Source organism: Gallus gallus, chromosome 2 (genome assembly GCF_016699485.2).
Source record: "Gallus gallus isolate bGalGal1 chromosome 2, bGalGal1.mat.broiler.GRCg7b, whole genome shotgun sequence".
Classification (NCBI taxonomy): Eukaryota; Metazoa; Chordata; class Aves; order Galliformes; family Phasianidae; genus Gallus; species Gallus gallus.
In genome coordinates, this window is record NC_052533.1 from 100818837 (window position 1) to 100836543 (window position 17707).

Consider the following 17707-nt stretch of genomic DNA (forward strand, 5'->3'; position numbering starts at 1 on the left):
AATGTGTTATTTAAAAAATGTAGAACCAATAATGTAATTTGGTTTACATGCATATGCAATATTGGCTTTGAAAGTGAATTACAACATAAAGGATACTGGTTTTAGATCCAGGTATACATTCAGTGAGAATTATGCTTGTAGACTTTAAGTTAAACTTCAAGTTAGTCTTGACATTGCCTTGAAATTTGTTTGTTTAGATCAGTACTATTCTATCACTATTGTCTGTGAAACCTTTTCTTCAGCAATCTGCCTTTCTCTGTACTTCTGACTATTGCCACTTTGCCAAACAAACAAACAAAAAAACCCTACCAGAATTTAGCGTGCCCTCATTATTATGCACACATAGCTTTTCAGCTGATGGTTTTGGTGTTTGGCAAGGATTCTCCTCCTAGTGCAGATTGAAGATGTTTTGATTTCTGTTTCATTTCCTGATGATGCTATGCATATACTCAAAAGATCGTTTCTCTCTCGTTTTGTTTTGTTTTTCTTCTTCTCTTTATGATCATACAGATCAGAAAATTCATTTGGGAAGGCACTTTGCATTTAGTCCAAGAGGGACTCAAAAGTGGTTTTCTTCATCATGCTGCTGCAGCACCCAGCTGTGGGAAGAATGTTGTTCCTGGACGCATTGACTGTGGGTTAGCTGAATTATGTGAAATGGCAAAGCAATTTCCAGCTGTAAATGATGGTGACCATCAAGCTGTGAATGTGCTAGATGATGAAACCACCATTCCAGAGCAGGACCTGCTTTCATGTGTCACAGAAAACAACTCAAACTGTGCAAAGATAGTTGTATTAATGGGACAGAAGTACTTGGTGCCACCAAGGAGCAGTTTTCTTTTATCTGATATTTCATGTTTACAACCCCTGCTGAACTGTAAGTATCTTTAGTCTATCCCTTCTTTAGAATAGGGATAAACTATGCCCTATCTTAAGAATCTATGCCTTCTCTCCTGCCTTAGAAGGCAGGTTAATGTCAAGATAACTAAGGACTCAGTGAACTGTTTTCTAACTGTTTTCTTCATGCTGATGATGCTACTGCAAGCTTTCAAAGTGGCATTTGTAACTTTGTGCAGATAGGTGAAGGTTTGCAAAGGAATCTTCAGTGAAGTTAGGAGTGTATGTCATGGGGAGGCCCCACGAGGTTCCTGTAAAAATCTCAGCCATTGCATTTTTACATGAAACACATAATGCAGCAGTTGGTAAGCACGTTCTGAGCCATGGTGGGTCTAGAAGTCAAGTAAATGCATTGAATTGGAAGTAAACTATCATATAACCATATAATGGTTTGGGTTGGAGGAAACACTAGAAACTATCCATTTCCAACCCCTCTGCTATGGGCAGGATTGCCAGCCATCAGCTCAGCTGCCCAGGGTCCCATCCAATCTGGCCTTGAATGCTGCCAGGAATGGGGTGCCCACAGCTTCTCTGTCAGCCCATTCCAGTGCATCACCACCCTCTGAGTAAAGAATTTCTTCCTAATATGTAATCTAAATCTCTCCTATTTAGTTTAAAGCCATTCCCCTGTGTCTTATCACTGCACTCTCTAATAGGGAGTCCATCTTCAGCTTTCGTTTAGGCCACCTGTAGGTACTGGTAAGCTGCAAAGCCGCCTCTTCTCCATGCTAAATAACCCTAGCTCCCTGAGCCTTTCTTCATAGGGTGATCCTATGCTGCTAAATGAGAAGTATTTCTTGCTGGCTAGGGTCAGTCCACTGTGAGGACAACACCTCCAATGTTAATGAAGGGCTAAGATGTAAAGGACATTAAATGTTAAATTGTTGTTCTTACTAGCTATTTAAACGGTTAGTATCAGGCTCAATGAAAGAATGAGTATGTTCTCTGGAAAAAATAACATTAGAGAGTCTGTCTTGTTTATGGACATGTTCTGTATCTTTTCCAATTAACGTAAACCCAACTTCTGTTATGAAAACTGCTTCAGTTCCCTTCCTATTGCCCACTAATTTCCATTTCTCACACTGGGTCTAGCTCTCTCTGTCTGCTAACCTCTAGTGGTGTAAAACACACTGTTTTCCAGGACTGGTTCATAGACCTGCATGTACAAATTGGCCTGCTGAAAGATCAAACAGGACAGAAAACTTCAGGGGTTCAAGGGTGCAGCCTTTCTCTCAGCTGGGTGCCTTATTACATAGCTTCTTTCAGGAAGCTTGGAGAAATTTTAATGTCTTGGAGACTGGCACTGTATGAGGTTTTTGTTTTAAATTCCCCAAGAGGTTTGACATTTCTTGGAGGAATTGAATCCAGCACAGGTCACATAAACATCCTTTCCTTAGGTAGTAAGTCTAGAAATCTGAGAAGTATATGATTATCTCAAGTGTTCAAACTTTTGTTTCATTATTTGGGAAAAAAAAAAGAAAAAAGGGCACTTTTTTTTTACAGTTTTGCTGCCTAGTTAGTTTTTTTAAATATTGTCTGTATTTAGGTAGCTAAACCTTTATTAATTTTAGCTAATATATTTTTTTAAATGAATTTACTGGTTTCTTTATTAATTTTGTTTTGTATAATTTCTCTTCCCAGACAAGAAAAAATATGATGTAATTGTGATCGATCCACCGTGGGAAAACAAATCTGTTAAAAGGAGTAACAGGTAAATTTTATAGTAAAATTACCTTGTCATCTCTGTTTACAACGGGTAATTTACATTTTAATTTACTGTTACAATCCAAAACTGATGTAACCACAATTGTAGGTTAAACTAGCAAATATTTTGGCACGTGCCGAAGTCTGAAAGTTCAACTCTTAAAATTGTCTCAGGAATTTCAGTGAAATGGCTTGGGAACTTTTAGTTAAAATATTTGCAAGGCTATATTTTAAATTAAATTTGGAGAGGAGAAGGCCTCAGGGAGACCTCATTGGGGCCTTCCAATATTTGAAAGGGACATATAAACAGGAAGGGGAATGGCTATTTATGAGGGTGGATAGTGATAGGACAAGGGGGAATGGTTTTAAACCATTAGGAGGTAAACCTTTAAACCATAAAGGAGGTTTAGGTTAGATATTAGGAGGAAGTTTTTCACGCGGAGAGTGTTGACACACTGGAACAGGTTGCCCAAGGAGGCTGTGGATGCCCCATCCCTGGAGGCATTCAAGGCCAGGCTGGATGTGGCTCTGGGCAGCCTGGTCTGATGGTTGGTGACCCTGCACATAGCAGATGGGGTTGAAACTACATGATCATTATGGTCCTTTTCAACCCAGGCCATTCTATGATTCTATGAAAGTACCTCAAGACAGAATGCTAGTTTTCTGTACATCTAGAGAAGGCTTAGAGTCTTGTAGAGACTTTTGTATGGCCCAGATCATGCAGATACTCATTTGAAATTAATAGTTATTAATACTACATAAAGTTAGATAAAATATTTATAGGGCTGAGGTACAATTAAGAAGTTTTAGGGTTTTTTTTTTTTTTTTTTTTGGAGCTTCAGTCTGATGAATAGGAGAAAGTGATAATGTAGCAGTAAAATCTTCAAGTGCAATAGGAACTTTCTGAGTACTGTAGTTTATGAAGTCATTAACTTAGAATTTTATGGGCCTCTTTCTCCTCTGAGTAACATTAAGTTTATGCCAGTGGAGCTCCCTTGATTACCATAGGATTGCATCCATGTGAAAGAAGGGCAAAGAGAAAATAGAGCCTTGTAACTTTCTAGAATAATATCTACTGTAACTTTTTAAGCTTCTTATGAACATATAATTTGTAGATAGAGATTGGTTAGTATATATTACTTTAAAAGCCCTACAGAAACCTCTAGGAAGTCAGTTCAAATATATTGCTTTTTTTTTTTTTTTTTTACCAATATAAGTTACTCTTAGGAAAATTTTAGGCATGAAATTCACAGACATGAATTAGCCAACTAGACCCTCTTTCCCTTACAAAATAAAACTAGAAGGCAGCTTCAACACGGCTGTTAGTTGCTGTGTTCATTACCTTGTCTATGGCTAAAGGAAATATGTAGTTAAAGATTCTGCTCAGTAAAACTTAAGTACATAGAGTAATGATTTTATATCAGAATCCAGTGGATCTGTCCACTGGGTGTCACTCTGGGCCTATTTTTTATGATTTTCCATGCTGATAGAAGATATTTCTTTAAACATTTTGGCTGTGTAATTTCCTTGTTTTTGTTGCTTTACAATTTTATTATGTGGTGTATGCTAACTTGCTTTCTCACTGTATTCGTATACAGATACAGCTACTTGTCTTCATGGCAAATCAAGCAGATTCCTGTATCCATGCTAGCTGCTCCAGATTGTCTTGTTGTCACATGGGTGACTAACAGACAGAAGCACTTACGTTTTGTTAAGGATGAACTTTATCCTCATTGGTCTGTGAAAACACTTGCTGAGTGGCACTGGGTAAAAGTAAGTTCTTTGTGTTATTGCTTTCTTGGCAACAGAGGGGTCTTGCAGTATGGCACTTTATAGTTCTATAAATTGTCTGTCTGTTACGATGTGCTTTTGTATTTGAAAGGTATGGTCTTGTCAATATCTTGCTTTTTCTCAGATGCTGTCTTGTTGGAACAATTGGATTTGAAAATCTTCCACTGTGTGTTTCTAACTCCTCTGTGTCAGATTACTAGATACGGAGAATTTGTATTGCCTTTGGATTCTTTCCACAAAAAGCCCTATGAAGTTCTTATACTGGGGAGAGTTCAAGGAAACATAAAGGAAGCCCGAAGGTATGCCGGGCTATGGTTATATATATATATATATATATATATATATTTTTTTTTTTTTTTTTGAGGCTGCTAAGATTCTACTTATGTGTGTGTCACCTGTTCATAATACAGTATAGTGTTCCCAGACCTCCTTTTGGCATCATCTTTGGCTCATTTTGAACCTAAAAATGGCCTCACTTGCTTTAGGAAGAGGGAGTGCTTTAAGTAAGTAAGATTAAAAGGCAGAATCTTTTTGTCTGTTCCTTATGTATGTCTGTGTTGGAGAACTGGCTCAAATAAAAGGTGTGCGCTTCCTTTGCTGGTAGGTTCTGTTTGATCCCAAGTCCTTAGAATAAGCTGAAGCCATTTTTGGCTGCTGATGGAAACAACAACTGTATTGTTTGTTCTTGATGGCTTTGTGTGGCTATTGTTAACTATGTTTTGTCTCAATTCTCAATTGTTTTGGAACCCCCCTTTTACATATTATCGGTGAGCAACTTTCAGTTTCCCTTAGGCTTTTGGGAAGTTTGATTGTGAATAAACACTCTTACCTACTATCTCGGGTATCAGAGAATTGTGTGTGTATCATTCTGGTGCTATTCATTCTCACACTTCATTTCTTGTTCTGGTTTGTACAACAGGAAATCTGAAGATGTACTTCCAGTTCCAGAACATAAATTAATTGTCAGCATACCCTGCAGTCTACATTCACATAAGCCCCCCCTCACTGGTATGTTTTTGTTGATTTCTCACGTTTCTATGGGGTGTTTTGGTTTGGGCATCTGAGATGATGTACCTAAAATGAGGTATCTTTATAAATGATGCATCTTAATTTCCCATATGCTAAGCAATTCTGCCCACCAGGACCTGTGATTCCTCAAGGATTCTAAAAATGCTTTTAGGCATCTGAAGTCTAAAAAAGAAAATCACTATAAAAAGTAGAACTTCATGGATAATTGTGTTAATATTCTGAGGAAAAATAAGAAATTGAACTACATTTTTCTACACTTGATTTTGACATCCTGCAGGAACAAATTATAAGTGCTGTATATATTAAGTTATCCCAAAGGATGTAAGGTTCCTGTGGTGGTGGCGGTGAACTTTGGGAGCATATAAGATGAAAAATCTTCTACTTAGCTAATAAAAACAGAAAAAGAAAACGTTTCTATTTCTGCATTAGTTGCTTATAAACCTGCAGTGCAGTTCTGCCTTTAAATCTATAATGTGAATCATTTGAAAACTGTTAACAGTAGGTATCAAAGAAGGCGAAGGCATACCCTGTTTATTTCCAGGGGGCTGCATTTGATTTGCTGAAATTGATGCAGTAGTTCCCAACTGGCCAGTTAGCATTTGGATGAATCATTTCAACTTCTCAGGGTTTAGTTCAAAAGATTTGAAGACTTCTGCATCGTGTGCTACCTTTTGCACATTATTCCAGAGAAAAACTTCTTTGATGGCTTTTATCAATAGATTCTTTCATTACTGTAGCACCTGAGTGCCTTACAATAATATGGCAAGAAACTTTTTAATTCCTCTTGCAAAAATAGCTTCATCCTTTCCGAGGGGAAGACTCACGAGGGACCTATAGATATTCCTGGTGCATATGGTTCAATGTAATCACATCAGAGAACTCAGGCAGAAGAAATGCATGCTGCTGTTGGAAAGGCATCACTTGCCTGTTCCCTCCATTGTGCTGACATTCTTTCTTTTCTCGGTTCCCAAGGAACAGAATTACTTCAGTTAGGAAGCTCATCTTTGTGATGGTTGTACTTCAGGGAGGCTTTGAAATACATGTTTGGGGACTGTATTTGTTGTTAAATTAACATGCATGTATACAGCTGTTCAAAAACTATTAGTTGACATACTTAAGGTTAGCTTTATTTAAAAAGAAAAGAGCAATTCTAGGAAGCATCTTTGCCGTTCTGAAGCTACATCTTTAAAAATAACGACTACAACAGGAAGTATGTGTGTTGACTTAAGCTAATGGGTGGCAGAGCAGTGATTTGTGAGGCAGCCACCTAGGGCCTTTTCAGAAAACCAATACTTCAGCAACACACTCAGACATGAACAGGAAACTTCTGGTATATCCGGGGGTGAAAAGCATCGGTTTGTGTACATATTGTAGAAAATTCTAGCATCAGATGGTCCTCAGAGCACTTCCTTTCTGTGGTGCAGAATCTAGAAACTGTAGTAAGTCTTTATAAATGACGATCCCGAATGGGTTTTCAAAGAAATTGTCTGTATCAGTTTTTATGTATTTCTTGAGTCCTTACATGATTGTTTTTGATACCGTTGTGCTGTGTTCATGTTTCTATTTGAGGAGTAAATTTGGTATTGAGCAAAATCAGTGGTTTACACAGTTCTTTTAAAACTACATGTGTATGTACAGTGTTGGCAGCTTCATTCAGAAGAGGCTTATGGAATGAAAAGGGAGACTAATTGCTGTTGATTTGTCTTCAGTATTCTTAAAGGGTATTGCTTTCATGATCAGGCAATAATCTCAAGTGGCCAGTAGAGAGCAGTTGAGCTACATGCTAGAGTAGTTCAGAAGAAATTTGAACAGAAGCAGAGATTTGGCAATGGGAGAGAAGGACACTTGATGAGTCACACACGTTCTTTATGCTTTGTTTAAGAAGTAACAAAGCTAAAAATATTATTATTTACTGATGCTGTCTGGCACTTTATTTCTAGTTACTACTGTAAAGGCTGTATGTTCCTACATATGTAGCCACTTAATGACTGATTGTAAAAGTTTCTCTCTCTGGGGGAAGAGGAAGATGTAAATTAAAGTAAGCCATCAAAAAGAGATGTTTGGGTTCCTGCAGTGCATTTAACTATGAAATTGTGACTGTAGGGGTTTTGGGTGATGCATGTGCTGTGTTCAGTTCTTAGAGCTTTAATATATAATTGTAAATGTACTTAAACTGCTTTATGCAAATGTGTTAAAATGAAATTTTATCACTCTTGGTTTTGATTCAAATAACAGCAGGTTTTCTTTCTAATCACTATTGCTCTTATAAGACTTAAAAGATACTTTATATAGAGATGATACAAAAGAAGGTTGAACTTCACCTTTTTTTCCTTTTTCTGTTTTAGAGAATCTTCTTGTTATAGGCAGTTCTCCTCTAATATGTAGCATGTACATTTATTGCTAAAAAAACATTATTGCCATATAGGAGTATGCCTACAAACATTAGTATTAATTATTGGTTGTGTTCTAGCGGCTTTGCAGATTTCCAGCAGCAGTGTGCAGAGGAAAATCTTGGAAACCTACTTCTTCTATAGCAACTCTATGGCTTGTGAGGCTATTAGGAAAGTGGAAATAAAAAAGAAGTAAATGCTTTCTGTTTCCTTGTGCACCTTGTGAGCTCTTCTGGTAGACTAATCAATGGGTAGATCAAAATCTAGCTTTAACAGAAAGTTTAGAAAGGGTACAGAGATATTAAGCCATTTTTGCCCTGAGTTTCTTGTCTTTTTTTCTGGTCTTTTTCTGGTCAAGGTTTAGATAAATCAGACAATAAGGGCCTCTGCATTGCAAAATTTTGAAGGCTTACTATGAAATGAGTTCAATTATGTGTGGGCTGCGCTGTGTATGGCTCACAAATCAGACAGTAAAAAGCCAATAAAATCATTTTCACCTTATTTATCCAATTTGCTGTGCAGAATTTATTGTTTAGGTAATGGAAGTTGAAAAGAGAAGGGGAAGCTGTTGCTTGTTTCAAAAGTGGTTCCTTCTTTTGCTCATTTAAATGATTTAACAGCATGCATCTTGGATAATGTGTGCCATCAAGAGTAAAACCAGTGTTATACCTACCAGCTGGCTTTGTGCTAGCTTTGTGGGCATTAGATGTCCATGTACGTATACCTGAGTTGCACCTGTAGTGTTTGACAATGGCAAATAATGAAGAATAACCTATTTCTTGTCTATTTAACCTGCTTATTGTAGGTACTCTCTGTAAGAATGTAGAAATAATTGTTAAAAAATAAAAAATATCTGTCCTTACTGTAGAAAAATGAACATTTAGTCTTTCTACTGATGTAGATCCTCTGATCTGTTCTCAGGAAGAACTGAAATTTGTGGAAGGGATGGAAGTTAGATCTGTATGTGCTAAGGTAGCCTTTTGGTGGTATAAAGGCCACAAAAGCCTAGCAAAGAGGCTATAATTCATACCATAAAATGAGAAAACTTGGTGCTCAAGGCAACCAGTGTAATAAGATCTTATGCCAACAAAATACAGCCATATTATTGCCCTCTTGATATTCTAATTTCCGTTGCAGTGAAGGCTACTGCTTGATGTGATTATGTAAATATCACATCCAAGCAATGAAGAATCATACTATAATGTGATCTTGAGTTATATGTTGTCTGTCTCTGTAATTTGTTTTTTCAAAAACACTTTGTATAGAAAGACCTTCTCTCTGGGAATGTCAGAGAGGAAGATTCTTGGGACTTCCAGTTTAAATTTTACAACCAAGTTGATCAGAAGATTGGCAGAGTCTTCTGATTCCTTCTGAACTGGCCATTTTTGGCTACCTCTTTTTTTGCTTTCTGGCAAACCAGTCTGCCGTAAGTCTAGCTGAATCAACTAAGTATGCTTTTCAACTTTTTCTCTTAGGCATGGAAGCTTTTGGTGCTTAGTGGTACCTGCTTCGGATTACTGGACTTAGTGCTGTGCTGACATTTGTAATCTATGCCTTTTAAGAACAAATTTCAAAACTTCTTATGTGCTGTTAGCGAAGTTCTGTCTCCTAAATCATTCTTTCCTTTGCTTAGGCATAAAACGGTTCTATTTTATTTTGATATGAAGAAGAAAAAAAATAATCACATAATGCCTGGACTCTGCAGTGAGCTCTGCATGATCTTATGCCCATTTGGGTCAAAATAATAATATCCTACAGCTGTTAGGTTTGCTTCCAGAGGGCTTACCAAAAGCTTTGGATTTGCATTCCACAGTCTCTCCCATCTCTTCTGTGGAAGAAGTACATCCTCCTGCACCGTGGGCTTTCTTAGTTGATGAAGAGAATAGATTTTTGGAGGACCTTTGTTAAAATGTTGGCAGCAGATTGTGCACAAGAAATCCTTAATGAAATACAGCATGGAGAAAGAATAATACATTTAACCACGTAATTTAAAAAAATTTTGCAAAATGATGCAAAAGCAGCTTCTCTAAAGTGGTGTGACACTAAACAGCAATAGTTAGAATGAAAAGTTTTCTGCCAGAACGTACATTTTCCCAGACTCTTCTCTGCAAAGGCTAATTTGTATTAGGATTTTAGCTTGTCTGTAAAAGGAATAGGCTTTTAGAATAAGATTCCTGCTGGTAGCAGTCTTTTTTTTAGATTGAAAGTTCCTTTGATGATATGAAATATTCTTTTGACGTTTGTTCAAGATTGGAAGAACGAAAACAAATCTATGTGCTCTACCAAAATATAAGAACGCGGGAAAATGCTCATTACAAAATATTTAAGGAAGTTCCGAATGAATTGAAGCTTTGGATTGTATAGGTAGAGAATGCATCTGGGGTTCATTAATGCTGATTAGAATGTGAAGTGGATGCTTATCTTTCTGCAGCAGGGGCAATCCATAACAAGAGCATCTGAGGTTTCACACAGGGAGTCTGTGACGGACAAACTTGATGCAAAAAGTCAGAACTTGGTTTGAACCCAAAAAAGCATTCTCTCTCATGCTTTGATGTATGCTACTTGAATATATTTCTGCTTTCTGATATGAATCATGTCTGAAGAGATCAAATCTAACAATACAGCATTTATGAACTGTAGTTTTAAGCTACAGAAACTCAGAAACTTCAGGAAGATTTGGACAAGAGATAGTGAGATATGCTTTGGATAAGGAAATGGTTTTTTAGCTTTTGTTCTCTCATTCTCAGTCACAAAAATGCGAACTTAAGATGTAGTTTTATTATAAATCTTTTGTTCAGTCTTTCTGCCTCCTTTGTATCCTTTGTATTCCTTTAAGCTTTGCTTTTCCCATGGACGTTTTTGTATGTACTATTTTGTGGCTATTTCCTGAAACCTAGTTAAGAATTTCTTTGACCCATCCACAAACTAAATGGCTCTGTATAACAGAGGACACATTTAGCAATTAAGTGTTTGCAGTAGTATTTCTCAAGTGAAATGCTATAACCAATGTCTTTTTCTGCCACTTGGAGAATAATCATAATCAGTGACCCCATTGATGTTAGCGACAGGCATCTGTTAGATATAGGCAGTAAATAAATAGAATGAATTTGAGATTTATATTACTGAATGAAAGAAGACAGTTATACAGGTTTCTTTAGTTGCTAAATTGCTTTCTGGGGAGGAAAAGAAGTCCCTGCATTTTTATAGCCCTTCTAATGTCTGCTTATTTAAACTGATGTTTCTTACTTTACCTTACAACAATTTTCATCAAAAATTGTTTTTATCTCCTTTAAGATGCAGAGGAAAAGAGTGCCATCTTAATCAAGAAAGGCGTCTGTCTGTTTATCTAAAGAAATGTTGCCCTTGTGATGAAGGAGCCAATGGAGCCTTTAGGAAGTGTTTTGTGGATATTCGCAAAAAATTTAGAACGTGCCCATGTAGATAATGGAATAAATCCTCATTCTCTTTCTCTAAATGAAAACTAATAAATCAAGGCCATCGAAGGCCTTGACAGTATTGTTTAGGATCTCAAGGGCACTCATTTTAAATGACTTTCTCACTACGAATACTCCAGTTGTTTGATTAAACCTCTAGAATTAATTTACTGTCTCCCTCTTTTATTTTTTCAATGAAACATTCCGTCTTTCATTTGCTAACAGCACTGGGGAGATTTTATTTATTTTTATATTTATTACTGTTGTTGTTTGTACCTTTGTCATTGTTATCCTCATCTCTTTTTCTTATCTTGCACAGCGGTTCTGGCAGAGTTTATCAAGCCAGATGTGGAGTGCTTGGAGTTGTTTGCACGCAACCTGCAGCCTGGCTGGACCAGCTGGGGAAATGAGGTTCTGAAGTTTCAGCACATTGACTATTTCACCCTTCTGCAGAATGAAACCTGACTTTGTTCTTGTAGCTTAATTCTGAAATCTGTCCTTCTTAGCAAGCTCTGGAGCTTGCTTTTCATATGGGTGGTACACTCAGAAGGTAACAGAAATGAAACCAACTGCACTTCAGTTGCAATTCTTGCAATGACAGAATATCTGTTTGATAGCATCTGTATCTATACAAGCTGCTCCTCTTCTTTGAAGATCTTGGAATAATTAAAGACTTATGTTAGCAGGCAAGTACATCCTTGTTTCTTTTTTTCCCCTTTTTTTTAAACTTCTGGAAAAGAAAGATATTAAAGCTATCATAAATGTAAGCATTATGAGTACTCCAGTCATAACACTTGTAATGTGTTATTTTTACAGTGATCATGTGTTATTTTTAAAGAGTGGCAAGCAAACTACATAGGTTTGCATTGCAAATATTTCCTGAAAGATGATTGGTCTTTGCAAAACAGTGGATTTGAAACTAAAATAATTATGAAAACAGTATTTTTTCCTGCATATTTGCATCTGCCTGTCTACCTCATAGGTGTGTAAGTTGTTGATTGGGCACATTCTTTTAAAACATTCAACAGTTACATCTTTCTGTGTATAGTGTTTATCATTTACAACGCATTCAAAGAATTAAGTCTCAACCATCTTGCAATTTGTAGATGTTAATCTGTTAGAGTGAACTGACTTAAATGACTTAACTGAAATTTTAACAGAATTAAAGTATTTTATAAATCTCTTTCCTTATATTCTTGAAAGAGTAAAAAGTGCATTATGTTTTTCATCTTGAAAAATCTTTGATCTTAACTAAAGATCATATTTTTTTAGTAATAGTACATTTTGTGTCCTTTGCTGCACATTTACTTGCTTTGAAAAGGAAAAATTAAAAGGCAGAGCTTCATTAAGTCTCTTTCCTCATTTGCAGCTGTACAGGCAGAGCAGCTGGACAATCTGTTTTTACTGATGGCAAACTCCTGTGTTCTCTTTAGAATGGGGAGCAAAATACTCTGCACCCTTTTATTTTTGTTTTTTGTTTTTTTTTGTATTTTTACATTTATTTCACTTTTGGTAATCTCTGCTGTTAAGATTTTAAATTTAAACTTCTAATGTTAGTTGATTTTTTTTTTTAATTTTGTAATAAAAGTTTAAATAAAAATTTGTCAGTGTCTTATTGGCAGACCCAATTTCTGTATCACCATTGTTTTCTTTTTTTTCTTTTTTTTTTTTTACTATTGTATTAGTGGAATTGACAAAACAAGGAACACACACACATATATATATATACATATATATATAGGTTTTATATATCTGCATAACAAACATATATTTATTTATATTTAAGTAAGCAGTGTGACAGTGAAGGTAGATGCCTGGAAAAGCACTCCTTGCTGCATGATTTTCAATTTTAAACTGTCAGTATGTAAGCAACCTCTCCTAAAACTATAAGGGGTAGGAAGGTTCCTTATTTGCTTTCAGTTTTACAAGACATTACGTGGGAACTCAGAAACTCCAGGCAGGAAGAATTCCTCTCCCATACCAAGAAGGTTCGTCTCATCCAGAATCAAATGAGTGCATGACCCTTAAATACAGAACAAATCTTGTTTATACATGTTTTGTTTTCCCATTGTACTCTGTAAAGCCACACGAGAAATTGCAGTAGTGTCTGTTCTACAACCACTACCGTGAATGGCTCCAGACTACCTTTTAATTGCAAATAAAGACACTGGATGAACAGTCTTGGAGATGAGTAAGCTACCTTCCTTCCCCTGTGAGCTAAGCAGCAAAACTCTTCTAAAGGAGTGACCTTCTTCAAGCCCTTTGAGAATGGATGACCTATTTAATCTGTCTTTCTTGTGGAATCCCTTTGCAAGTTGCAGACTTCTAGCCTTTTTGTTACCTTCTTTGCGATCTTGTAAGGGTTCAATACATCTTGTTGGTTTGTTGCCAACTTAGAAATCTCATGATGGTATTAGCTGCTGTTAATTTTGGGGTCATCTTTGAAACATAATTATTGATCTGTTATGCTTAATTCATAATTGAAATAGTCTTTTTTTTCTAGCTGTTTTAAAAAAATGTAGCTGTTCCTAGCCAAACATCAGATATTTCAGTGTCGGTGGTATGGTTCCTCTGAGGCACAATGCAAAGCACACTGATGAATCAGTGAAGAGTGAAGTCTGCTAATATAAAAGGACAATTTAAGACTAAATCAAATTTATTTTATAAAAGAATGATGTTATCCATATTAATGGCTTTATATTACTTTCACAGTTGAAAGCTGTCCTCTCTTGTGTCAAGCGTTGTATAAAAAAGGAAACCTGCTTCTATAAAGGGGATACAAACTTGTTAAAAATGATGAAAGAACAAGAGAGAAGATGAGGACAAAGGAATATAGGGTAGTGATGAGGTGCTGAAGTGAATTTGCTAAGCTGTGGCTCAGGTATTATGTACATCCTCAATGCTTCTGTGAAATCATAGGTTTCCTACATTCTAAAAAAAATTACATATATCTATATATCTATATCCTGTTCTACACTGGTATGTTAAAATTCATACATTCCAAGGAAAAATAAGTTAAGTGTTGTGCATTTGACTTACTGCATAGATAGAACAGAAAAAAAAAATATTTTTAAGTTCTCTCTGTTATGACAATTTGGAGAAACGAGAACAGTAATTGCTCAAGAGTTTACATGGAAGTACTTTATTTGGTACATCTGCTGTTATTTTAGCAGGGCAATAATAAAAAAGGTTCTTTGCCGAGGTGTTCTACTCTACCGAAGGTCTTTTACACTTATGTCTTACTGCAAAAAGCTCAGTTCATAAAGGGATAGTAAGTAATGTTGGTGCTGAATACATCAATTGTCATAATCAAACTTACTTTTATGAAGCTTCAGGTTTGGAGTACGATTTTGAAATATCAAATTAGCATATGACCTTTACTTGTATTTTTAAACTTTTCTGAAGTAAAAAAGAATTACACCAGTAAGATATGTTTTTGGAATAGTGACTGCTATATGTGAAGTGCTCTAGAAACAGGAGTTTCTTTTGCAAAATCAAGCATTATTAAAAAGGGAAGTGGATTGTTCTTTGTCATGTTCAGCTCAGGTAGCTGTCAGTAGCAGTAAAAAGTAGTGTTTGAAAAGTGATTTCTAAACTATGGACAATTATGAAATAACAGGAGGGAAATGCTACTAGGCCTTGAGAGTTGTCTTTGTTAACCTCTGCATAGTATTCAAGATTTACCTACTGCTTCCTTTGGGTTGAACATAACATTAGGTGAAGGGAAGGTTGCTAAGTGAACAGCCAAGGGATTGGGTTTGTCTGAGCTGCTGAAAGGATTCTTGTGATGTACTTGGTGGGTAATTTCTGAATAGTCTGACCACATGCTGGAGCTTGTTGGATTTAAACACTTTGCTGTTACATTTGGGATGCAATTACTAGGAGTGTACATTGCTGCTCCATGTTTTCCAGTCCAGCTGTGCACTCAGGGTCCCTTGACTCTATTGGAAGGAATCTCAGGATCAGGAGTCCCATCAGGGCTGGTGTTCATAGGGGTGAGTGCTGTCACGTGGTGTGAAGCAAGTGCTCTGCTGTTGCAGAAAACAGCATCATATTATGTCTTCCATAGAATGACTTAGTGACCGTCTTTCCATTGGTGGTCGCAGCTGAATACTGATGTTATTTTAAGAGGGGTGGGGAGTTTATAAAAACGACCTAGAAGCAACTGGTGGGTGCAGATAAACCTCTACCCACAAAACAAAGGCATGAGGAAGCCACTGATTATCCTTAATCTTGCATGTGGACAAAATCCACATTGGCTCAGCTTTAGCAGGCAGTTGCTAAACAGCTGAAAATGGCCCTGCTCAGAGGGCTGAGAGGGAAGTTTAGTTGTCAGAGGCAACTTGCACGGGTCAGTCTAGCTTACAGACCTAGGGGAGACAATGATCCTAAAGAACAGCCTTCCTAAAACGGTCATTATGGGTAATTCCCATGGAGGGAGAGGAGCTTGAGCAGTATGGTGAAGAACTTCCTTCTCAGAAAGCTGTTTCTTTGGTTCCACAAGGAGTGCTATTTGTAGCTAAAGAAGGCTACATCCATTACTTTTTTTTTTGGAGAAGGCCTTTTATAAGGTGGTGAGCAGCACTGGGGGGGTGGTGACCACTTGGCCAGTGTGTGTGTGTGTGTGTGTGTGTATTTGTGTGTATAGGCAAAGCCAATCTGTTGTTGTACTGTCCTTCAACTGACAACCAGGGCAGAAATTTGCACTTCTGATTGTCAGTGCTCTAATGTTACTTATTCATTTGGTTAGAGATGCCCCTGTAACACCCAGTGTAGAAACTTGCCAAGGGACTGCATGGTAGGTATATTTTCACTTGGTATTTTTTCTAAGCCTAAACATTAAAACTGGGATAAGCACAAAGCATCCAGCTGCCAGAGAGGGTTCTCATGGCCCTGGCTACATCCCTGTGGTGCAGAAATACACAGAGTGTTAGGCAGATGTGGATTTCAGTGGTCCTTGGGCAGCTTTGATTTGCTCTAGCATCACTAAAATGCCATAACAGCAGCTCTAACAAGGCTGAACAGAAAAGGTACCTTGTTACACCCAACCATGGGGGTCCTTGGTAGTATAAATGACACATGGTTGTTACCTCATCAGGATTGTTTTTTCAGAACCTTTACATATATATATATATATATGTATATAGTTTGCCATATGCTTCAGAAAGAATAAGTCGTACTTTCCAAACACAGTAGTTATGACCGTTTCCCTCTCCTCTTTTCCTTTCCCATCTTCTGTTTCTCAGTGGATTCCCTTCAAACATCCACATAGACATCAATAACCTAGTTTTGTTACCTTATGGGCATTATTCAACTGTCCTTGAATTTCATGCAGCTGCTGAGAAGGCTTGGCCATAAAATGGTGCACTTTGGGAAAACCCAGTACATCTTTTTTATCGATATATTTCTCTGCATGCACAGACCCTAGGAAGTTTTCTAAAGTTTATTTACTGAAATACAGAAATTCAAAAGGTGGATTGTCTGTGGCACTCAAAAGCTGAACTCCAGAATTCCTGGTATCGTAAGAGATTTGTCTCTGCATGTGGGACAGTTTGTGGCAGTGTAGTTAAATTCGTGTGTGCTTTTGCAGGCTCAGTGCCTTATAGTGTGAATTCCTCTGAGTGCAGGCTCTTAAGCTGCAGCTCTACACAGTTTTTTCTTTTTTCTTTTTCTTTTTTTCCAGCAGCAGTGTGAGCTGAAGCTTCTTTTATATCCAGATCTAGCAAATAAAGAACCCTTTTCTTTCCAGTAGGTAATTATTCAGCCAAATCAGGGTTTTTTTTGAGTTGATTTTATACCCGTCCTCTCAAACAGTCCTATGTACCAGAGTGCAGTATGTGAGTGATAGAAGTTTGAGATGGAAGGAAAAATGAAGGGCCGCTTAGTAAACATGAGCAACGGTGTCACTGCATGTTGAATGGCAGCCAGCACTGGGTACCTATGCACCCTGGAGTACCTAAGGCATCTGAAGTACCACGTGGCCACACTTTGGTATTTGCAGTTGCAGTTGAAAATGCAATTTTGGCAATAGCAAAACTGGCTGCTGTCACAAGGACGTGAAAATGTGCAAGACAGGTGAGGGAGAGTTGTGAATTCCCTGTTAATCTTTGTGTTTCCTAACTTGTAGGGATGAGGACAGAAAAAAATCAACAGCAAATAAGATAAATAGAACAATAGTAACATAGCAGGATTGTTTTCCACAACTGGAATTTTATTTATCAGTTTTTTGGTGCTATGTGCTTGATAGTGGAAGAACAGAGTGAGGTCTCATTTGATGACGCTAAAGATAATGATAGGCCTACCTCTGACTGTAGGTGACTTATTTTGGTTCAGCCAGGGAGTCAAGAGCCTAGTTTAACACATTAACAAAATGCCGTGAAATCAAATATTTTCGTGAGAATTTTTGTTCCCTCTGATGTTAAATGTCATAGAATTATAGAATAGCTTGGGTTGGAAGGGACC

At 37.1% G+C, this 17707-nt stretch overlaps 1 protein-coding gene across 3 annotated transcripts in view; it reads left to right on the forward strand.

Moving 5' to 3' along the window:
- METTL4 (methyltransferase like 4) overlaps nt 1–17707 on the forward strand; it is a 30563-nt gene that overhangs the window by 4842 nt on the left and 8014 nt on the right. The window contains exons 4-9 of one of the 3 annotated variants that reach the window (XM_004939754.5): nt 511–877; nt 2539–2608; nt 4200–4374; nt 4585–4691; nt 5312–5400; nt 11106–13423. In XM_004939754.5, the coding sequence (XP_004939811.2) occupies nt 511–877; nt 2539–2608; nt 4200–4374; nt 4585–4691; nt 5312–5400; nt 11106–11161 (864 nt within the window). In that variant the 3' untranslated portion in view covers nt 11162–13423. Of the gene's footprint in view, nt 1–510; nt 878–2538; nt 2609–4199; nt 4375–4584; nt 4692–5311; nt 5401–11105; nt 13424–17707 lie in introns of those variants that run through there. The other 2 variants (XM_419143.7, XM_015277953.4) reach the window with 2 other exon arrangements.